This window comes from Perna viridis, chromosome 1 (genome assembly GCF_037379345.1).
Source record: "Perna viridis isolate PV_CMFRI_1.1 ecotype Kerala chromosome 1, ASM3737934v1, whole genome shotgun sequence".
Taxonomy (NCBI): domain Eukaryota; kingdom Metazoa; phylum Mollusca; class Bivalvia; order Mytilida; family Mytilidae; genus Perna; species Perna viridis.
The window spans coordinates 6,702,272-6,727,933 of record NC_142445.1 but is presented as its reverse complement, the minus strand read 5'-3'; the positions used below and the strand labels follow the sequence as shown (position 1 = coordinate 6,727,933).

The 25,662-nt window shown below is 33.4% G+C and overlaps 1 protein-coding gene across 1 annotated transcript; it reads left to right on the top strand.

The window, feature by feature from the left end:
- The first annotated feature begins 215 nt into the window (after positions 1-215).
- LOC148627018 (receptor-type tyrosine-protein phosphatase S-like) lies at positions 216-23,618 on the top strand. Its single transcript, XM_088565659.1, has 26 exons — positions 216-419; positions 1,274-1,522; positions 2,824-3,015; positions 3,691-3,828; positions 4,858-4,992; positions 5,255-5,392; positions 5,572-5,709; positions 6,048-6,185; positions 6,562-6,673; positions 7,614-7,801; positions 8,755-8,876; positions 9,170-9,257; positions 10,805-10,881; positions 11,132-11,168; positions 11,819-11,916; positions 12,472-12,600; positions 14,089-14,234; positions 14,717-14,852; positions 15,094-15,243; positions 16,831-16,930; positions 17,230-17,303; positions 18,112-18,237; positions 21,307-21,435; positions 21,836-21,996; positions 22,633-22,768; positions 23,473-23,618. Exons 1-26 carry the CDS (start codon positions 353-355, stop codon positions 23,542-23,544), a joined length of 3,276 nt encoding a protein of 1,091 aa, XP_088421785.1. The 5' UTR covers positions 216-352; the 3' UTR covers positions 23,545-23,618.
- Positions 23,619-25,662: the final 2,044 nt, after the last annotated feature.

The window sequence follows — 25,662 nt, the reverse complement described above, 5'->3', positions numbered from 1 at the left end:
TTGTACTCCAAAGTACTTAATTGTTTTTTTACTACCGATGTGTGGAGATTTGAGTAGCCCAAAATGAGTTACTTTATGTATTATTTTTGTTATTATTATTATTATATCGAAACAACCTTCTTTCAATTATATGTATTTTTAGATTTCAATGAGACATTGAAAAAAAACAACTATACTCATAATAATGTTGTTACATGTATAATTAGTAAGATGTTGTCACAACCATGATTCAGTAGGGGGATTTAGACGTCAATTATACGATTACTGAAGTTACATCCTTATACAAATTAATACCTTAAATGATAAACAAAGAGCAACTAATTCATAGTTTAATGGACTTACAATTCATGTCATGAAGAATCTTAAATTTAATTGTGTTTTTATTTTATTACAAGGAATACATGTCATTCTTGGTTCAGGTAAGAACTAATCTATTAATAAACTAATACAAGTTGAAAGTCATTCTAAAAAATCTTAAATTACATTGTTTAGTTTTGAATAAGATTATGAACAGTACATTTAGACATTATTTGTCTGTGCCAGGAATCTTTCGATACAGTGTTTTCTCTGCAACTTCGTCACTTTGACAGAAGCTTCATATAGGTATGCTATATCGTGAGAATTAATTTTGGACTTGACCGACATTCATGTTTGACGACCTTGTTCTTATTTTGACGATATGATTTCTGGTTTGAGGATCTGGGATATTCTTAGGTTATCTTTGCTTACAGTTTTTCTGGTTTAATGATTTTTAAAGTGCTGTTGTTATTGTGTAAGACAAGCATACAATGTTTGTATAAACAAAGTTATAAACAATCACAGCAATGTATAATCGTAATAACATACATTCCCTTGCTTTACCACTTTGTAGCCCGAAGCATTTCAAAATTAATGATATGTTCATTTTGGTTTAATTTAGAAAATAAACTACATGCCCCAATAGCCATAAATACGGATACGTATCTAAAATTTAATCGACAGTGTTGATTTGGTATCATTAAATTATTGATTAGCTGATCCACAGATTTTGAAAATGGTGTTCCAGAAAGAGTGGGTTATATGTTATAATTTGCAAATTTTTTGCCAAAATGTGGCAAGAAATTAACAATTTTTTCTTTCAATACAATGGGGGGGGGTGTGTCCAACCCCCAGAATCTCCCATTTCCGCAACTTTTATGTCATATGAATACATATTAGAGACAGTGTACTATACAGTTAACCTTTACGTCTGACACTGTATCTTTATTATTTACTTTTTTATTATTAATTCCAGTTAATCTAGCTTTTAAAAAGCCAGCACGCTTAAGTTCCAACTTTATTGTACCAAGTACAGGACAGATTTTCTACACCGCCGACAGAGCCGTTGACGAGAACACCAGCAATGTGTTCGGGACACCGGAAGCGCCCGCGGGTACATGTTGTCACGCTCAGTCTCCGCGTACTGAACAAGTGGTTTATTGGGAAGTGGATCTCGGACAATCTAGTATTGTAACAAGCGTTCTTATATCATATAGACGAACTCGTAAGTAAATAATTGCAAATTTAATAGTAAATAGTGAATAAATCAAGTCGTTAATTATTGGAGAACTCATTAGCAGATCAAATAATTCCAAGGTGGAAAGAGTAGCAATTCAATTTTATAAGGAACACGCCTTCTTGGTTCCCTTGATTACTCCTTCTTATTCGATAAAAAAAAATCGTCCATCTCATATTCCCTACTTGCGGAGCTTGGGATGCAGCCATATTTTATCCTGTTTTTGCAGAGTTACCTCCCGTAAGAGCAGGTGTAATTTCGAAGTCTCTCTAATCGATGTTCGGATTCGGATGCAGAAAAAAGAGGTAACTCGAATGAAAATGGAATCCCCAGCAGACAAACACAACGGTGTTTCTAAAATTTACATGGTGTTTCAATTTGTTGGTAGGTTACATAAGGATGATTTCCATTTGTATCCTGGGTAAAGAAAATTTTTGACTTTTGAGATTTTCTAAAGTATGATATCGGATGGAAAACCTTACGTGTTCCGAATAGTTCCATGCTCCAAAGGGGGATAAATGTTGACAAAACGTTGGTCCGCAAGTCGGGAATATCAAAATTTGTAATATGACTGTGACGTCAACAGCATTTTTTTTATGTTGAAATCGTTCAGATTTGATACCCAAATTAAATTATAAGGAATCTTATATTTTCTGTCTACAATAACCACAATGCAAGTGGTACACATTTGAAAGTAACCGGCTTCGCTGATTATTTAGCGTGACCACCTGATTGGAGTTATTGTCTTCAAAGTCAGACGAAATATAACAGTCATTCCTAAAATATCTCATATGCTCCACATGCACTTTATTTCTTTTTTAACGAAAAATGACAAGCGAGTGGTCCCACTAAAGTTACCAACTTTATCACTAGAAAAATACTACTAAGAGTAACTGCGACTCTTTACTGGAATTATATATCTCGACATGATGTAGTTAAAGAAGGTGACACTTCTTAATTGACTTGGGGTAATTTATTAACAAGAGTGGAAATCATAAAGGGCCATTCAGATAATTGTAAATGGGCACTAAAGGGGTACTCAATAGGGGCAGAGGGGCGCGGGCGTGATAGGGGCGGGACACGGCACCCTCCATTTTGCCCTAGCTAGGACACTGGCCGGTACATAAAGTGAAATCTGTACAAATAGAGCCCTGAAAACATCTGTAATCCAAAAAATTATTTAGTCTCTTCCTAATGTGAACCCGTGTAAACTTGTCTAAACCGAACAAACGAGGTTCCGTTTAGGTACGTGTCACTGTAGTGTTACTAGATAATGTTACTTAACGTAGGCGCAGACAGAATGAACGGATATACCCTGAAGTTCTCAAACGAATCACTTGGCGTTGGAAAAGTTTGTTACCAAGACGTATACCCGGGGAACCCTCAAGTAACAGAACAACATGACTGTGTGCTTACTGGTCGGTATTTCCGCTACGAGAACAACGTTGGATTCGCTGAAATATGTAACTTCGAAGCCAATGGTGAGATTCCTAATAACACAGACCTGAAATTATAGAGATTTGCAACTATATGAAATCTCATTTTAACACGCGGCCGGGAACGAGATCTCGACGTTCTTATCTAATCAACAATAACAACTTTACTTTAAATGATCATAAATAAAAAAGTATTGCGAATATTGAATTAAAATCTTCAGTTTCTAATTCAACGATATCTTATCTTTATATTCATACCACATTTTTGTTTCTACCAAAACAAACAAAAAAGAAGTATTGAAAACAAATAACTTACACCCCGAGTTTTACGAAAATGAAAATAATTCAAAATTAACTTCATTATTTTTTTACATCACCCCTATTACAACTTTTTGTTTTCAAAGATTATATCTTCAGTTTCCCATTTTTACGTCTTTTTGGGTGTTTGCTACAATTTATATCATGGTATTTAGCACCATGGAAGTAATTAAAGAATTACAAGGCCATGTAATCTTTTACGTTCATTTTCCCTTTAATCACTTGGATTTTCTATAGAACGTTTGGTGATCCTCGATCTGATGCATTCATGTACGAAATAAGGATGTAATGATATTTACTAAACTGTGTAAAGTTTGCTAAACTGATGTTTCTGTGTCGTACGATTTCCTTAGCTCCAACTTTGTTTAAAGCACTGCTAAAGCTATTACTTTTACATTACAGGTTGTCCAGTTAATTTTTATGGTGGAAACTGTTCAACTCAGTGTCCAAAAAACTGTTTACAGTCTCCGTGTAACCCAGATAACGGATCTTGCATAGGTGGTTGTCTGCCGGGATGGCAAGGCTCCCAGTGTCAGCAAAGTATGGCTATTTGTATCATTTCATAAAATACAAACACAATAATTTTCCATATGCCAGTGACTTTGCATTAGTATGTAAATGTTATGAACATATAATACCATACAGAGCCGATCGTAACCAGGTTTTCAGTCTTACAATCATTTAGTCGCCTGTGCACGTCATTAAACGTGAGATGTAGTTACTCAACCAATGAATTGATTAAAAATATCATCTTTTCATTTTCTGTGCCCAATATGACCCTATTTGAATGAAATGAATCCTGTTTTTGAGATTGGGAGCCCCCATCAAATAATAAATGATAAGTCCTTTGAAATGATAAACTTATCATTGCGAGGGACAGATGTTCGAATAAACAAAAAAGAAGTTTTTTTTTCTTTTAAATGACTTATATGGTACATGCAAAATATATATAATACACAAATACGGAGTTATAATCTCAACACAAAAAAATACCTGGCAGTTGTGTGACTAAAGTTTATTGAGTTGAACCCTTTTTTTTCTATCAAAATTAATGTTGTTTTGACATTCACAGTCAACTGAGTTATCATTCGTTTGCCATTCACAAACCAAAATAAGTTCAGTATAACTGATACACAAAGTTTGAAATGTACTATCAAAAATGGACTAGCAACAATACAATGTAGATTATTTATTTTCAATTTTGATATTATTTTGATTAACTACAATTTAACCTCTATACGACCGATCCAGCATTGTCAACTCGTACGATTTTGTACTCTGCATATCTGACTTTCACGTGTATTGATTTTTTGTATTTGCTTCGTTACATAACGAAGATATCATTATATACGGTCTAAATTATTGGGGTCTTTTGCTAGCAGAATCGACCACAGTTTTGGCCTTTGGTATATCTTTAGCCTGAGACCGAAAGTTCAAATAAAAGAACACTCATGATTAAGACACATCTATAAATATATTGAACTGCTTCTATTATTCATCTTAAGGGCTAATTTGAATGTGACAATTAGATTTTACTGGACATTTGTTAACGAACTGTTATACTTACAGTGTGTTTAGAAGGAACGTTCGGTCCCGGGTGTACAGAGCGGTGTTTCTGTCGTTTGTCTACCTGTGATAAAGCCACGGGACTTTGTCCTCCAGGTGGTTGTCAAGCGGGATGGGACGGTCCGTACTGTAATCAGAGTAAGATTATTATTAATAATAGAATAACTGAAGCAGGAGTCTCTTGGTTGAACCAAGTTTTAAGCATATGATAAGAAAAAAGTAGTTAATGTGCCAGAGAAAAAAAAATTAAAATACAAATCATATATGCAAATTTCGATATGCTGCTCACGTGTTTCCTCTCATCAGCAGCATTAGAACCAAATACATCGATTAATTCTAACTAAATTATAAAATTACTCAGAATTAAGGTAACTGTATTAGTATTGGACAATTTTTTCAGCATGTACTACCAGAAGGTTTGGTTTGGCTTGTTCGTCCATCTGTAATTGTGCAGAATCAACAGAGTGTAACCCTATTAACGGAACCTGCGCTAGTGGTGAATGTCTGCCTGGCTACTTCTCGCATTCATGCAGCCAACGTAAGTTTTTATACATTTTCCAATTCTTCATGACACCTAAATACATAGTGATTTATAGGAGAAATTGATATTGAATGGAACACCTTATAATGACTGCTTCGTTGCAATTAGGTCGATATCTTCTATAATTTTCAAATATAATAATTTGAACTATGATCCGCTTTTTCTTGTATTGTTAGGTTGTCCTGCTGGAACATATGGACTTAGATGTAACTTTACCTGTGGTAACTGTGCGGAAGGTCGTTCATGTAATCACGCGACTGGTTTCTGTGACAACGGATGCGCAGATGGGTGGTTTGGATTGTATTGCAATAATTGTAAGAGAAACCTCAAAATAGTTTACTTGTATTTGTATTAGCTATCATCTATAGGTTTCTTTTTGATATGTCAGTTTGAATGTTACCTTTCCAGGAAGTGCGTGTAGTAATCATTTAAAAAAATGAAAATCTTGTCCTCGAAGGGACCACCAATGTAACGATGTATAAGCAGAAAAAGCCAAATTAAAAATACTTATGAACATTAAGAAATCCCCTGTTGAGCTTCTTTTTAAAATGAAGACTACGTGAGTTAAGCTAAAATCTTTTTCCTCTACCTATAACCGTTTCGAAATCATTCTTGGCAGTTAAAATCTTATATCAGACACGTCCCTTTTCAGCATGTAATCCAGGGATGTATGGATTTAATTGTTCACAGGAGTGTGGCAGCTGCTTTAATAGATCAGTATGTGATTTCAGAAACGGTGACTGTCCGTTCTTCAGATGTGAGCCTGGATTTTTTGGGCGACAATGTAAAGGTATTATCAGTATATTACTGCCCGAAGTTATATCATTAACCTTTCTGAGGTTTTTGTCTAACAAACAAATGAATACGTACAAGAACATTTAAGTATGGAAAGAAAAGATCTTAAAGTTTCTTTTGTTTATTTTTGTTGCAAACTGTGCACATTGGCATTCCAGAAAGTATTTCATGCAACTATGTACAGTTCCTTCGTAAGATTTTGAGTGGTAACAGTGAAGTTGTTGATTTCAATATGTTTAATTTACCTTTAGTTTCCACCATATCTATAGCATATAGTTAATTTTTTATTTTACTCTTCCAATGAAGTCCTCCTTTTACATTTTTAGTACATTCATTCTATATATGCATGTACTTTATTTCTGTACTTGAAGCTCTTACCCAAGGAAGAGCACCAGAAAGTGGGTCATCTTCAACTGTTACAGTAGTGCTAGTCTTATTAATTTTGGCAGCTGGAGTCGGAATTCTTATTTTTGTCATTAAAAGGTACGTGATGAAAAGGTAACAAATATGTCATCAGTGTTTTACTCATAAAAGTTTGTGAAACAATTAGCTAAGTGCAGATTAAGAGGTTGTTGATTATGTGATCAATTTTCTATTTATTTATCAGGACTTTATTTTGGCATTCCGCGGGACTCGAACTCGCACCGTTGTGACATCTATGGCAACACCGCTAGGGCTGTAACTTAGTACACGATGTATGGTAGCACAAAAGTTACAGCCCTAGATTAATCCTACGAGGAGGAATGACCCGGCCAGCGAAATCTATATTTTATAGCCTAGCTGGCCGAGTGGTCTAGGGCGCTGGACTTAGTGCAGGCGGTGTTGCCATAGATGTCACAACGGTACGAGTTCGAGGCCCGCGGAGGGAGCGACCAAAAATTTGCATCGCAAATCTGACAGTTATAACATCGTTGGAAATTTTTCCGACCTTTCTATACGTTTATGTATTTTCCCTGTATGATCCGATGGAGCAGCGTAGCGAATAGAGTCGTCACATTCTGAGACGTTTGTATAATATTGATTTGTTGTGACATGCATCATTAATTTGATCCTCTATCCTACATAATAACATCTACTTCTATAACATATTAACATAGTACTTATATATATATATATTTACTTGCCCAAGTGACAATTGTGAAATGCACCCTTATCAAAGAGTATATTGTGATCGGGTGTCTGTCCTTCCTTCCGTTACACAGGGATATTCATCTCTTATCCTTATACAACACTGAATGGAATTAATAAAATCAGTTTACATACTATATAACAAAACGTAGATTTATCTATTTATGAATATAAGGATATGGGATTAATCCATCTACAACACTAAATGGAATTTAATGAAACTTACTGAATCTTGATACCAAATTCCAATTGATTAGGAGGTTTCACTTAGCAAGACATGGACGTTTTATTTTAGGAAGAAAGGTTTAAGAAGAAAAATAGTAAGGAGAGCAGTTAGTATCAGACATGCACGACCGTTTATGGAGTTGAAGTCTGATGACGAAAACAAAACTAACCAATTACAACACACTGAATCAATTGATGCCAACCACCCAAAAAAGAAATTACAGGACGGAGTACACGACAACACTGCTTTCTGTGATGGTACTGTATAGTAAAGCCTAATGTCATTGTCAGGGGTCGAGGTAAAAGGACACAAGCTTTTTTTATCTGCCCAATAGGACACAAGCTTTTTTTATCTGCCCAATAGGACACAAGCTTTTCTTTTCCATCCGATACCATAGCATGCAAGTTTCTCTAATCCGAGATCATATGGCACAACCTTTTCTTATCCGTCCGAAATCATAGAATACACGGTTTCCTTATCCGTCAGAGATTAAAGAGCACATGCTTTTCACATATATCTGATAACATAGGGTTCACTCCGAGATATTGGGCACAAGCATTTCTGATCCGTCTCATATCATAGGGCTCACGCTTACCTTATCCATCCGAGATCATTGGGCACCAGCATTGCGTATGCATCCGTCTGAAACCATAGGGCTCACGCTTACCTCATCCATCCGAGATCATTGGGCACAAGCATTTCTTATCCGTCCGAAATCATAGGGCTCACGCTTACCTTACTCATCCGAAATCATTGGGCACAAGCATTTCTTATGCATCCCTCTGAAATCATAGGGCTCACGCTTTCCTTATCCATCCGAGACCACCGGGCACAAGCTTTCCTTATCCTTCAGAAATAATAGGGCACAAACTTTTTTATCAGTTTGAAAACAGAGGGCACAATTTTCTCATCCGTTCGAGACTATAGGGCACACGCTTCTTTTTTCCAGCCAACATTATAGGGCACACAATTTTTTTACCCTGTAATCCATACTTCTAAAAACGAATGACAAAAAGAAATTTTTGGAGAAAAAAATACATTACTTAATTGTTTTCTTGAACGGATCGTTTATTATGGTGCATTTTTTATATAAGATCCGACACAAATATCAGTACCTTAGTATGTAATGTAAAACTTCCTGTCTCAACATTTTCTTAAAATACATATTCAATCTGTGTTGTACTTTTTGTGAAGGTGTCTTTATTTTTAGATGAAGTTGTGTATTCTAATGAGCTCGATGCAGAAACCTATTCCACCACATCCTTTCAAATAGAAGACTTTTCTGATGTTATTCAAAGAAAACGAGAGGGAGACTTTGCAAAGGAGTATAATGTTAGCAGTGACAGTACTTACTACTAACACATCTTTATACAAATCAATCTACTTAATATGATAAATAATTTGCTAAGGAAAACAATCAACTATAATGTACTTTGAGTAATGATGCATTTAAACATCCATAGGCACGTGAATAGTTAAGCTACTACACTCATTTGGTATTGATGATAATATGAATTTACAGATATAAAGAGACTTGTTAAATGCCAATGCAAAGTATATATATGCAAAAAAAATATCCAAGGGCTACTTAATTACCAAAGATGTAACGGACTTTGTTTTTACAGCTACTGCCAGTGGGAGCTAAGTTTCCTCAAGAAGTTGGAGAGAATCCGAACAATAAGACCAAAAACAGATTTTTAGCTACTTTTCCATGTAGGTGGTATATGAAAATAAAAGCAAAATACCTTGAATAGCACAAAATAAAAAAAAATGAAAACACACAACGTATAGACAAAAATGAGCAAGCCATATTAAAAAAAATCTGGCAGTCTGGACCAGTGGAACCTGCAAGGTAAGCACCCTTTGCTTTTATAGAAACATCCAAATAAGTTAATCATTTGATTCGAATCTGGGTTAAGACGAAATAGGAAAACTGCGAACAAGAATGTTGTTATGGTGGTGATGGTCACACCTTAACGACCGACATGTTCATTTTTTCAAGTTATAACTTTTTAAACAATGACTTAGTCTTGAGACAATATAATCATGTTCGAATGTGTATGAAGTTTACATGATACAAATAACCTTGTAGCTCCCGCTAATAATATTAATTTTTACATCTTAATTCCAAATGTCCATACGCATGGACTGAAGAACATTATCACAGACGAACAGTCGGCAGTTTTATATACAAAGTCATCGCGTTTGCCTTATAATTTAGTTACGAATTTTTCTCCTTCTCCAGTCTCTAATAGTTGGATAATATGAGAGATAGATCGTTTAGTGTTTGTAGATCCTTTATCTCTAGTTTGTTATAATAGATGAGATTTAAAACAAAATCACCGATTCTAGGATTATTCAATGTGACAACGTCATTTAACCTGATCTACCATGAAATGTGGGTCATAATACAAAAACACATAAACGAGCAGGAGTAGACATTTGAGTTAAGAATTAGTTCCGATGGATATTACGACTGTCTGTTAGAAAATATTTCAACCGCAGTAGATAAATATGTTATCGATCAAAAGTTCAAACACTTTGACAATATCATGTTTGGTGTATTTAGAACACTTGGACAATGTCATGTTTGGTGTATTTAGAAGATTGTTTAAACTATATCTGAAAATAAAGAATTCTGTTAACATTGTTGTGGTAATACTGAAAACCATTTTTGACAACTGTAAAAATGAATATGCGAAAGAGGCTTGGTAGTGCACTTTGCTATTCCGGCCGTTTAGCGATTTGTGTGTAAAGGTATACCCAATTTGATGAGATAAATGAATCGTGTCAATGGTCATGATTTTTCTCTTAAAAGATTTCGACGAACACTTTGTATTAAAATTAATATTGTACTGACTTGGCAGGTTTCCTATACGTCTGGCATTGTCTTTGCATTCAAAGGGAATGAAATTGCAGTACCCAATTTGCGGAATAAACACTAATTTAATCATGTTTAAGTTTACATCAAGCTTAATAATTCTTTCACATCCGTAGAGAAATCATATTAGAAGACATCTATTGAAATATGCACTACTTTTACTAGGTACTGTGAAAAAAATATTCTAGAAACAGTAGAAATGTATCTAAAAACCGTATTGTAACAAGCTGATGTGATGCATGTTTTTTTTATTTAAAAAAAATAAAACAAATAAAATGATTATTATATGGAGTTAGCATTTTGATGTTTATACTTAACATTTGACATATCAGGATATATTATTTAAACTTGATCTATCGAATTCATTTTTCAATTTCAGACGATAAGAATAGAGTAATACTACCTATGATTAAAGGGTTGGAGTATTCGGATTACATCAATGCCAGTTATATTGATGTAAGTTAATATTTAAGTAGGTGTCTGAAATGTCATAACACTTAACACAAAAATTGTGTAAAACATACTGGTTTTTACTAGATGATTATGCCCATGAATAAATGTCTTGTTAACCGATTCAAAAATCAAAATGTCTTGTATATTGATCCATAGATAAACAGAACTGAAACAAAATAAATTCGTCAGTGACGTGAAGCCAAATCAGTTTAATATTCCTCTTCAACTTCATGTTTCCTTTTATTGGTTACAGGGATTGGAGAGAGACAGCGCATACATTGCGACGCAGGGTAACTTATGTTTATTATCTTTTAATTATTATAAAAAAGCCTATAGGAGGACTTCTTGCATTTGTTTCTAGAATATCATTCTCTATTACAAAGATTTACAGGCATCAATATCATGTTAAATTTTAGCGTTGTTTTTTACAATTGCAATAACGATTCATTTAATGTATATGTGAACTCCGGTATGAGTGATTGTTTTTATAAGATATTATGAATCCTATTATTAAACGACGTAGTTACTTTACAGCAATACTAAAATGAATTATGTTACACTTAAAGAAAATATTTCTTCTGATATTGTTTATAAATATGATAAACATAACATTTTGGTGTTTGCCCTTTTCCACTTTATGAAATGTTTGCTCGTTAAAAGCTATTACTGTACTTAAAAACAATTATATTGTTTTCAAGGTTTAACGAAGATGTTGGCACTGATGTCTGTTTATATATTTTTAAACAGGCGATAAAGACTTTGCTCATTGCATTTCCAGCATTGATCTTTGTATCAAACCTCGAACCTTTAGGTTGATCCAAATACTTCATAATGAAGCCGTGGTTTGATAAGCAATGCACTAATGATTTTCTTTTGTATGTGTAGTTTTCCGCATTTGCGATTTTCTTATGAAAAAATTATTTGATTCATTTAAATATAGGTCCCAAAAAATCGACAATATCAGATTTTTGGCGAATGGTTTGGAAGGAAAAAGTTTTCAAAATAGTTATGGTCACCAATTTAGTAGAAGGTGCTAAGGTATGTCAATTTTTAATGGGTTGAGTTATTTAGTAAATAAATTTTGTTTTCTTTCCTTTTGATCATTCTGATGTTGAGTCTGAAGTATGGAGACCGAAACACAGTTATTTATTATATACATTTTAAGGTTTGTTAATGTACACACAGTCATATCAAACATATGTATCGTTTGTCCCATGACACAATAAAATTTAGTATTAGACGTAAAATTATACTCACCTAACCAGCTTTTTGGTACCTTTATAATGTGTTAGAACATTTCCCCATTGTCAATTCAATTTACGTTTTCATATTATTTGACCAAACTGATCAAATTATCACTGTCATATCACGTGATAAAACATGATTTAATAACTGTTCGTGTGCAGTAAAATGTCCCGAAAACTACAATGTCTTAGAACAGAGAGAGAATGATAAACCATTGAATTTGTACTGATTCAAAATCAACCCAAAAATCATTATTATCCATGAGATAGGAAAGAAAATCGATAAACAGCCATGTGAACATTTTTATTTCAATTTTTCTTTAAACGCTAAAAAATAAAGCCATTTTAGGTGAAATGTGAAAAATATTGGCCAGATTTTAAAGATACAATGACGACAGGACATTTGATAGTAGAAAATAGAAATGAAACACAGTATGCTGCTTTTGTAATCAGGGAGCTTAGAATCACCAGTAAAAAGGTAAGCAGGGCAAGTAAGCATCGTTAGATTGGATTGAAGATCAAATTTCTACAGCTAATATTGAAAAGAATTTTTTAAAAATAGGGTAGATTCACTACCACTTGTTTCAGGTCTATCATTTTGTGAAAATTTCAACTTTTTTTTAATTCGCCATTGGCATATTCTGAAGTTAAAATGATATCAAAATCTTAATGGTACACTTAGATATAAATATATAATTCTTGGTAGAGATTCAACATACGTTGTAAAAAATAATTCCAAATCATCTTCAAAATATAAAGAAGAAGATGATATCGAAATGCTGGAATTTTTTATCGACTATATATTTGTCCAGTGTGGTGGACGCGTTTTTCAACAAACGGTCGGCATACCAATGGGAACAATTGTGCTCCTCTACTTGCTGACATACTCCTTCACTCTTATGAGGCTGACTTTATAGCTGAACTGATCTGAAAGAAAGAACATCGTTTAGCTAGATCCTTTAATGTCAGTGTCCCCTTTATATCTTTAAACAATCCTAATTTTTTGGGACTTGATACATGGCATCTACCCCAAAGACAAAGATAAAGGATACTACTGTGAAGTCAGCCTCATATCTTGACCTATATCTTGTTTAAGTTTTCCTTTCCCCTTTTGTCTACCCCGGTCTTGACTTTTGAGCAACTCGGCGGGTGTTTTTAGAAAAGCAGATGACGCTTACCCTACCGGTGCACCTGTCCGAGTTGCTTATCTGCTTTGTTGGTTTGTATGTATTATTTACTTGATGTTCTTTGTTGTGTTTGTTTCCACGTCTGGTATTTCTCCCTGGATTACATTCTTTTGGTTTCCGCTAGAATCTTGGTTTCCTTGATTTCTCCTTAAGTATTTTTGTAATAGTAGAGGGATAATGACGTTATGAAATACTGTTTCTTTGTATTGATGAAAGGTTATAGGTTAGATTTTCAATAGTAAAAAATAGAGAGAACAAACTTTGAATGTTAAAATATTTTACCAGAAATTAAATGGAATGCTAATTGTGTATAAATAGGAAAGAGTTCGACACATGCATTTCTGTTTTCTACATTTAATCATGTATCGTGATATAAGCTTGTTTTTTTCCCTCAAAATTTGAGTTTATAGTTTATTTAACTTTCGTTTTTAGCTTTACCGAAACGCATGCATTAACATTAAAAAACACTTTTGATTTCGATGACAACACCAACTTTACAAATTATGAATTTCTCTAGTTATATCTATAGCTTCATCTGTAATAGATCACTGGACAATTTAAAGATGTTGGCCAATTAAGAAGAGTTGACTTATTAATAAAACATTCATACGTAAATGTTTGCATAAAGTGACACATAAACCTGTCGTTTCACATGTTTTTACCAATATGATAGCATCTACTTCATTTATTTTTTTATACTGAGAACTTAATTTAAGTTCAGGAATCCGTTGTAATGTTGACATAATCTAAATGGCCATCGAATGCATGGCATTTTGTAGAGTGACAAAGAGAGATTGGTGTACCACTATCATTTTACTAAATGGCCTGACCATGGAACGCCAGATGTGTCTCAACTCGTTCATTTTGACAGCAGATTAGAGTTGCATCATACCCCAGAACTGAGTCCCTTACTTGTACATTGCAGGTAAAAAAATCAAAACAGGAACATTAAAATGTTCAATCGAATTGAACAAAAAAGTTGGATACAGGTTTCATTAGAAGTGTGTGGTGAATTCTTTTGTGAATTTCATATTTCATATTTTAATATGTTATGTTTATTTTCACTGAAAGTAATTTTTTTTCGAATACTATGTAAAATGTGAAAAACAGACAAACATAACAACTCTTGTAAAATCAGCTCATGATTAAACAAAACTTACTAAACAGATTTTACAATCTAAAGATGAAGTTAGGCAGAAAGAATAACATAATGTCATAATATATGACAATGGTACCGAACTGAGCAACTCGCGTTTTTTAGGTTAACTCTTCCAGTGAAAAAAAACGCAGTAAATCAGGATAAAAAAATTCTTTGGAATGACCTCGCTAATAAATAATTATAGAGATTGTGTTTGAAGAGTGTTTACAAATGTATAACTATACAAATCTGAACTTGAAACATTTCAGTGCTGGTATTGGGCGAACTGGAACTTTCATTGGTTTACACGAATTAACAAAACATGAGAGAAAAGCTAAATCCATCGACGTGTTCAAATATGCAAATACTATGAGAAATGGACGAATGAATATGATACAAACCTTTGTAAGTAATCCTCACGAAGCAAAGTCCTCACTAGACCACTTCTAACTCTATGAACTATTTTTGTTTATTGTGTTGGTTTCATTATTTAATTTGTAACTTTTCTTTTTGTTTGATTTCAACCACATATTTATTGAATGAAAATGAAAATGCAAAGAGTTTGTTTAAAGTGTCGATGTTAATAATTTCATTACACAAATATCTCGAATTACTCCTTAGCTATGTTTTTTTTTTGCATTTTTAGGAACAGTATGTTTTCCTTCACGAGGCTTTGTTAGAGGCTATTGACAGTTCAGATACAGTCCATCTGCGTGAAGATTTTTCTACAGTCAAAAGTGAGCTTCTAAATGAAGACAAACCCGAAAACCAAACCATGTTACGAAATCAATTTGAGGTAAGCCCTTCATCTCCAACATTAAATATAATGCAAAGATTGAATACTGCTTTCATTTTTTTTTATACATTTAAGTGTTATTTTGTGTTTTGCGATTGATTCTCCGTATTCTACCTTTTCTATGCACACTCGTGTGAATGTTTGGAATTTATTCCTTTTCTTTAGTTCCTGGTTTATTATTTTAATATAGTGTAGGCATATACATTGTTTATAGAAGCGAGCATTAAGAGATTCAACATTTTTGAACCCTCGCTTTCAACTAATCGAGCATCTCTGGCTATATCACTTTAAGATTAAGCGGGTCAAATACAGAATATGTATAAAGTCAGGAATGATAACAGTTCTCCTCGGATAGTGGGAATATTTTACACATAACTTCTGACGTAAACGCTACTGACAGTATAACAGAAATTCCAAATGAATATGATTGATTTCCCAATCTTAGAAAAGTTATAATGCTTCGATTTGAACCATACAGTCGAACGCTTGTATAGTTTCAATGATAAAAAGGAATTCTTTTCTATTTTTGTTTACTGATCCAGATTAGAGTAAATTTCTGATTTTTTTGCTGTGGGACTTCTATTTTATGGCTATTTCTGCTGACTACCCAACGAATTTCGGTTAGGCTAATAGCTATCACTAGAAACCATCCAAGAATGCTATTTTCACGAACACATATGTTGCTGTTGAGCTCACTTTGTGCTAGTTATAAATAAGATAGTGTTTGAGAAGCAAATCATTTCTTTTTAAATTATGCTAGACGAAACAACACTTATATCAAAAATTACATTTTACTGTCGTGTTGAAAACAATAGCAAATAGTTATATTATTTATTACGACTTTCTACGTAATGTCCACAGAATAAACAAGTTACGTCTCAAATACTTTCTTGAACAAATTTGGACGGATGGAAACGATTATCAGGACTTCCAGTTTGCAGACTCAAATAGCAAGACTATGACATCTTGCTTCTTCCCCTCAATATTGGTGTAACGACGATCAGGTATTCCCGGATCGTACTTTCTGCATCAAATGCGTTCAAGACATATTATGCATTTCGTGACATTTGTCTGGGATATCATTTGGTGATTCAATGTTCGTCCGACGAGTCATTAGTCTTGAAATTATTATTCTTTTAAATATTTGAAAATAATTGGTGACGTATGCGTTTGTTAACCCACCTCGAAAAATATCTTTTGTCTTTTCGTGCCAATTTTAGAGTAATCGTGGAATCCAAATCTGAAATTATTTTCCTTTTTTTTAGATGACAAATTGATACAGTAGCCCAAGTATTAATACCAAATAATTTCAATTCTTTATTTACTCACGACAAAGTTGATGAACGGATGGGAGGAAAACTAACAAGCCGGATATTTTTTACGGTATTTTATACGTATCCGTTCCGGAATAATTTTGAAAAAAGGATAAACAGACGCATTTTGGTATTGTTTACAGAAATAAGTTGTTACAGAAACGGTAAATTGAAAAAATATATTGACCTTTGTATCGTTTCATTTGAAGACTAATGTTTAATTTCAGTAACAGAAACAATCATAAGAAAATACACGTACTTTTTTTCATTATAGGTCATTCAATCCCACAAGCCTGTGTTTGATTCGAGCCAGAACTCTGATGCATTAAAAGAAGAAAACAAATCGAAAAATCGGAATTTAGATGTGCTTTCTCGTATGTATTTTTGTGCATTTGCATTTAGCTTTCTTAGATTTTATGAACTGATATAAAAATGTGACGTGTATTCCTTTAAAAAAACTATCACTACTTTCCGTTTTTATTCACTTTTGTATTTCCTTCGGCGTTGATCAATATTCTTGCCAATGTCGAATCGTAGAATTTCTTTTTGATGGTTTTTCTTAAGAATACATACACTTTTTAAAACTTTCTGTGATCCTGTGTGTCACCAGTTTTCTCAAAAATTATAAGAAAACAAGTAGAAAATATCAACACAATAATGATTTATTTTGCAGAAAACAAGTACCGGATATTCTTGTCATCACACCCCTCCCCAGACACAGCTTATATCAATGCAGTTACTGTTCCTGTTAGTATAGGTTTGGTGAACGATGTCATTGTGACCATTCGTATTTCTGTCGATGATTAACGATACAAATTTTAGTTGAATAAAAATTAAATAAACATTATAATGAAGCCATATTTAAGTAACACTGAACTAAATGTTCAAGTACAATTATACAACTGTTGTCATTAGAAATTAGACTACGCATATAAATCTTCTATGTGTGAATCGGATACAAACTGAAGTACAAGTTTTCGATAGATGTGATTATATTCCATCTTTAAGTCATGCCTTTTAACTATATCTAGTTTTTTATTCGATTTTTTTTCAACAAAATAACCAAAACCAAAACAACACAACACAAAACAAAATAATAAAAATAAAAACAAACGTGTAAATAATGCATACTAAACAAATGAGTTTTGGCTAGCAACTTAATGAATATTTTTTAAACATATATAGATTATCTTAAGCTTATGATCATTATCGAGAATTTTATATTTACACGGTACGTGATGATTAGACATGACAGTTTCATCTGCTACTGCGTCAGTGCAGTTGTGTATTCCGAAATAGACCACACAAGGAAGTTCTTACCCCTGCTTGACAAACGCGATTTTGTTTGAAATGACAACAGAGAGATTAGAAATGAATAATCAATTTGCAAAATATCATAATGCGCCTCTTTGATGTGTAGTGTATACGTTCAGTAAACGTTTTACAATTTCAAACAATCGCGTTCAGTTGTAAATAATAATAGGTGCTGTTTTTATTTCTTCTCTTCAGCAATTTACTTAATCTTTTTCTTTTTACATTTCACTTAATATTTCAGTCATACCATAGCCTTACAGAATTTATAACAACACAAGTACCCTTTCCAGATACAGTCAACGACTTCTGGACAATGGTGTACGATCATGATTGTAGTCTAATTGTCATCCTTGATAAAATTCCAGAGGTATGGTTGGTTTTATCATGTTATGTAATAGTTCTATTTTTGTCTTAAATTTGTTTTTTTTTAATTAGTACATAAATTGTCCTTTTAAAATCAAACTCGCCGTTGAAGTGTAAACTTGTTGAAAATTATGCCTGATCAATGTTAACAACAAATAAATAGAAGTATGTGGCGGGAGAAAATCAAATAAGTTTCTGCACATTACCAGTCAATGGTTTTAAAAGCAGTCTAAATTTCTAACATTCTGATTTATAGATCTCATTTTATGGCTACCGCTGAAAGTCTGTACTGATGCGGATGCTGTTTTTCAATGTTGTTATTCGTATTGCAATGTCAGCGTATTCAGAACATAGATGATCATTTTATCGCTGTATACGATCTTTGCATTGTTTAATCAAACCATGTTCCATCACTTTAAATGATATATTTGACTACAACGATGACGAACCACATTGTACTGTATCAGAATGTTTTATTAAAAATTGCAAAACATGCAGCTTTCTTATAACCGACTCTTACTTCTCCAGATCTCTTACAAACAAAACCTTTCACACAAGAAGTCACGATGACTTAAGTTGCAAATCAACAAACTTAATATATGGATTAGAATGCAACTTAAGTGGAAATTTTTTATGTCGGTGAAACACAAAAACGATTAAACAATATAATGTGCGGTCATCGTTCGGGAATTAATACCACCAAATTTATGGCCATCACCACTATACGTCACCTAAGTTACATGATGTCTCCATAGATGGTCTCCTTCCTTTCATACAAAAACCTCTTGGACTTCATCACATTTAAACCAAACTCTATTCTATATCTTTCACTCTACTACACTTCCTTTACAAAACAAGTCTTGACACTACTGTTTCTGAACCAACCCCATCAATATACAGACTTGTTATTTTTTGGATATTGATTTCCACAAACTCTTTAAACAAGTTTGTGTGAAAAGTCAAGATGAAGAAAAACTATCGTTTCTGCCACTCCTGTTTGTCAACAAAGGTATAGATGCAATTAATTTGGCTAACATCCTCCATCACAAAAAATGCTACCAACAAAATTCCCCCATATTTCAAGAAAGACAAACCCATACCAATTATTTCATATTCCTATACTTCACCCATTGCATCAAAAATTTTCAATGATAAAAGGATATTGCAGGACCTCGAGATTGAGGACTTCAAGGCTAAACCACCTGACTGTTCTCGCAAAACTCTCCATTCAAATATGGTCCTTCAGGTTACGTCTTTACTGGATATTTATCCATCATCGAAAACGAATCTCTGCGTAATATCCTTTCTAAAGGCCCCAAGTACCCTGAACCACTTTCCACAAATTGGAATTATAACCTTAAAGTTCCTTTGGACCCATGAGGGACTACGCAAGAAAATGGATAAAACGAGAAGATAAAGACATTGATCCTCTGTCAGAGTGGTTAAAGACCTTGAGGTTTTAAGTAGATCAATGAGTGCCAATGCTACATCAGTTTTCAAAGACCCCAATATAGCAAAACCATTGTCTACTATACATGACAAAAATGTTGTCGTACCAGCAGACAACGCCCAGAACAACATTGTTTTCGCCTGCAAAACGCTTTACATCCAATGTTTATTATCAGAGGTAGGCATAATAGAAGTGATAAGACATATGCTGCTACCACACTCTCCAAAGAAGAGATTGTGAAAAACCATAAATCTATGCTATCCTCTTTTGGTCTCTCTCTACCAAGGACGACGATTGTGATTTACCATCTATGTACTGGATTCCTAAACCCCACGAGAATCCACACATACAACGTTACATAGCTGGATCTGCAAAATGTACCACCAAAGTTTTATGGTCGTCATCATGAACTTGTGGATCGTTATGGTGTATCCCTCTGCACTATGAAAACTGATTTATTCAGTGGGTCATAGTTTTCCTTTCCTCGTTTGTCTTCCCCGCACTTGACTTTTTATGATCAACTCGGCGGGTGTTTCTAGAAAAGCAGAGGACGCTTACCATACAGGTGCACCTAGTCCGTGCCCCCAGTTTTTAGTGGAATCCGAGTTTGCTTTTTTTACTTTGTATGTATGATTTTAGTTACTTTATGTTCTTTGTTGTGTATGTCTGTTTTCCATGTCTGGTCTGTGTCCCTGGATTACGTTCTTTTGATTACCGCTATAACCTTGGTTCCCTTGATTACTCGCAACGATTGTAGCATTGTAATGCATGAGGTATTTTGACAAAACGCCTCTAGTTTGAAATACAAAGTTGGTGTCCTGTTTCGTGGTAAGAATAAAATTCATTTTTATTACTATCAATAAATTAATAGAATTACGTGGTTTATTTCTGATAAAACGATCTTAACTAGAAACTACGATAAACAAAACAAAAGATGACAGATTGGTGACTTTCATTCAACGACATAACACTTATTCAGAATTTCTAGCAACTAATCGCATTTTGAACTCCGAAATTAATTAAATCTGGTCTAAAGATTGGTCAAAGATTGCAAACTGTTTAACGTACCCTAACAAAACAACACCAACTTCACGAAACATTCCTATTTATTAATTTAGCCTCGGCAAGGTGTGAACGAAAGAGTAATCAAGGGAACCAAGGTAATAGCGGTAATCAAACGAATGTAATCCACGGACAAAGACCAGACATGGAAAACAGACAGATTTTAACTGAGTATGGGGAATAGAAGTATACAGTGTTGAAAAGTCTCAGGTTTTAATGCTATCATATTCAGATAATAGTTTTGAACTGATTGTCTCCAAAAGATCTTTCGAATTTTTCAGGATCGACATTGAATTAATACCACTAAAATTGGCCTTTTAGAAGTTATATTAAAAGGAATGATTCAATTTTTATTTATGAAATCGATCTTGTGATACTAAACGGTTTGTTACGCAAGCATAATTTGTTAAATAATGATAATAAAAAAAGAATACTTATATTTTCTAATAGATTCCAGACCAAATACAGAATGAAATTTAAGAAAAAAACATTATCCACAAAAGGCTAACCAACAAATAAGAATTACAGATCAAATTTAATTATTGATGTACTATTTTGCAGTCTGTTAACTTGATGCCACCTGAGAATGAGTTCATGCATGCTGCTTCCTTTGTTGTATACACAGAGCGTATATTTCAAAGAACACGACTTGTTACGGACGTTGATATCGTACTAAGTCATAGAGAAAACGTATGTATTTGATATACATATATACAATATAGGTACATCGAAAATTATTGAAGATATGTGATGAGGCGACGGAACGGGTAGGAAATGCGAGGATCCGCATAATATAACTGTACTTTGAGACCATTCTTTAATCATTCAGTAAAGTTTAAAATCACCTCTCAGTTCCTATAAAGCCATGTTATTGAAAAATAAATATTGCATTTGCACAAAATTTAGCAAACTGATTGTTTCCATTGATTTTAAGTATGCTCTTTTAAATGTTTCCACATAATGTTTATAGTAAGATCATTAAACAGTACAAGGTATTTCGGTACATAATTTGGTAGTGAAATACAAAGTTAAATGTGTGGAATTTTTATGAATCAAGAATTTATTTTTTAATTTTCATGATATTTTTTAGAAGACAGAAACTGACCGGAAAATAAAGATATACATGAGTTCAGTAGATGAAACAGTAGTAGTGCCACAGAATACAGAGATGTTTGTTTGTCTCTGTGAATCCTATATAGAAAGCAAGAAAAGTTCAACATCTACAGATACCCCTGCTGTGTTTGTATGTCGGTAAGTCAATGTCATAATGGATATGATTTTTAAGATTCAAGAAGATACTTAAATCCCAGTATATATCCCTGCAACAAAATAACTATAATACATGTAGTTATGCACAGTATGCCTGCCTGGATATCAAAGACTTTTTTAATCATTGTTGCAATGTTAAAGATAATGTAATTATTTTAAGTAGCATTTTGAAATTACTTCACTTTATGATGTTTTAAGCTATGATATGTGTTGGTTTAAGCCAAATTAGTGTGTTTTAAGCTATAATATGTGTTCATTTGAATCATAATATGTGTTGTCTGAAGCTATATGTGTTCATCTAAGCTATTATATGAGTTGATTTAAGCTGTAATATGTGATATGTGCTGATTTAAGCTGTAATATGTGATATGTGCTGATTTAAGCTGTAATATGTGTTCACCTAAATTATTGTATGTGTTGATTTAAGATGAAATTCTAAATACAACAGTCATAGACACGTTAAAATGACGAATTATCTTTTGCTCAGATTTTCAAACGATAACGCAGCCATCACCTTTTGCAACTTGCATTACCTACATGAGATATTCACTCACATTGTCTGTTATAAAAAAAAAATACATTGACATGATGAGTAATAAAAACACGTTTCTAACACAGGGATGGTGCAGCGAGGTGTGGTATGTTTGTTACTATGGTTACAACCGTCCAACGAATTTTGACGGACAAAGACATCGATATATTTGGAGCTGTCAAAATTATTCAACAGCGGCAACCACGATTTGTTGACTCATATGTACGTATTCAATTATTAAATATTGATAATGAGTAATCTCCCGCTATATTAAGAAACATTTTTAGGCACGATGAAACAAGACAAACATCGTGTGATACTTTTCATGAAATTCATTCTCTTTCTGTGTAAGAAACTAATGAATTGCCATAAAGAGCAATCGTAATTAACAAACAAAAATTATTTGTGGGAGGTGCCGAAAGCGATGTAGGACATAATTACCCTTCCGGAGCACCTGGCCCCAGCGCCACGTAACTTGAAAAATTAAGTCGTAGAAAATTCTCAAATGTCTGTGACGTCATCAATTTCAAAGACTTTGATTGGAGTTACCATGGAATTTAAAAACATTCTCAAACTTCATTATGTTTCAACTTTTGAGGCGCTTGGTCCTGTTGTTACTCCTGTTTTTTCGTAATGTAGTGATTGAATTTTCTTTTGGTGTGAAGTTTTGTTTTAGTCATCCTCATTTATTTTTGCAGTTGAATTTTATTCTTTTTCAAATCTCGTTTTCGTATTTAAACCATATACTAGGATTTTGATGTGTCTGTATTGACGTATTATTGACGCTTCAGTATGTTGTTGACGATATTTGACACGTGCCAAGTATTCATTGGCAGGTGTATTTACTGAAATTAATTTTCACTACCAACCATGCGATGATTGTTATATTACACATGATATTATATTTATGAATATTTCTATTGCAGGAGCAATACAAATACATATATGACTTGGTTGACGATTTCATGGACTCGAATCAACTCTATGTAAATGTGTAAATCCATCACTTATTCTTTCAAATTGTTTTGTACTTTCATGTTTATCGGACAATAAAATATATACATATAAACCATATTATATTTAACGTCAGCGTTATTTCATTCCTGCCAAGTGTCTGCTTAACACTGTAGATTTTACCCGTTTTAAGAACGTTCCCATATAAAAATATATCAAAATTTATAAGGGTAAGTGGTACCTGATGTTTTCCAAATTTTAATGTTTATGTCAATGAATTAAAATAACAGTAAACAAATCATCTGATATATCATAAGCTTTGATTATAAAACATATCTTAAAATAGCAGAAATCTAAAAAAAGAATAGCACAGTGAAACACATCAAAGTAAGCATATCTATGATATTTAACAAAAACATTTTGCACAAAATACTCACAGACGAGTTAGCCTCCAATTTTTAGTGGAGTTCGACTGGCTCATTTACTTTTGTTGCCTTGTACGTATCATTTTGTTTATTATATATTTTTTGTTTTGTGTGTCTGTTTTCCATGTCCGGTCTTTGTCCCTAGATTACATTCTTTTGATGAGCAACTCGGCGGGTGTTTCTAGAAAAGCAGAGGACGCTTACCCTATAGGTGCACCTGGTCCGTGCTCCCAGTTTTTAATGGAATCTGAGTTGCTCGTTTGCTTTTGTTAATTTGTATGTATTATTTTAGTTGCTTAATGTTCTTTGTTGTGTATGTTTATTTTCCATGTTTGGTCTTTGTCCCTGGATAACATTCATTTGATTTCAGCTAGAACTTTGGTTCCCTTGCTTCCTCTTTAAAAGAGAGATATCAAAGTTGTGCTACCAAAACAAACAAATTTTGCTTTCAAGATCTTATTTAAGCGGCTTTATTTAGGCAGTATTCTTAAAAAATAAAGCAACAATATTATAACGATAATATAACAGTCTGCCGGGAACTGAAGATTGAAACGTTTACTTTTTCAAAAGTGGCATAGAACAGGTGCACTTATGTTGAGTTGAACTTTCTTGTGTGTGTCCAGAAAAACTCATTAGCCGAATTTGTAGCGTGTAAGTAAATACAGAATACTTTTATTATGAGTGTGGAAACTATTAAGATATTTATGATCATTTATTAGGACGAGGCCAAAACAGAATATTTCCATTTTCATGAGAAAAAACTAACCAATAAAATGATATTTCTAATCAATTAAATAACCGGGCAGCATCTGGGAGGCGTCCATACTTGTGGCGAAACGGTATGATTGGATTGTTCTATAAATCATCTATTTCAGGGATAATACCAACAAAAAATAAAAAAAAATACATTAGCGAATCCCACTTAACATAATCGTGTTAATTTGTCATGTGAACGTTACTGTTTTTGATCTTTGCATTTGCACGAAGACTGTTTTACTTTATGATATATTTTCACTAAATCCTATTAAACGTCTGTTCTGTATTAATACTTTTGTTTGCGTAAACAAAGTGTGCTTATCAGCTGCATTTGGATTTGAACTTGCTAACATAAAAAGCGAGTATTCTTCCGAGGTAGATACAGCTTGTCGTCTTTTGTCCTATTTGTTAAAGTTTTTGTATTCTGTATCGATCTCAAGAGTTAAATCCGAATTCAACAGATTTTTTTGTTCGTTTATCAATGTGTTTTTCCAACCATGTCCCAGGTTAGGGGAGGGTTAAGCGCCCACAAACATGTTAAATCCAGCTACATACTTGATGTGCCTATGTCGACCAAGGGACCTGTAGTTTAGTGGTTGTCGATGTTTTTTTATGTTCATTGTTATTCGTTTTTCGTTTTTTTTATAGATTAGGTCGATTTTCGTCTTGTATGAATAGCTTCACTTCATTTATTTTTGGGCCTTTGACGGCTTGCTGTATGGAATGTGTTTTGTCCCATTATTGAGGACCGTGTTGTGACCTGTAGAGTTTATTTGTTCGTTGCTTGAATTTTGGTGGATTACTGTTTCATTGGTAATCATACCACACTTCCTATCTCATGGTGTATCCATCTGCGCCATGAAAACTGATTTGTTCAATATGTCATAGTTTTCCTTTCCTCTTTCGTCTACTCCGGACTTGACTTTTTATGAGCAACTCGGTGGGTGTTTCTAGTAATGCAGAGGACGCTTAACGTACCGG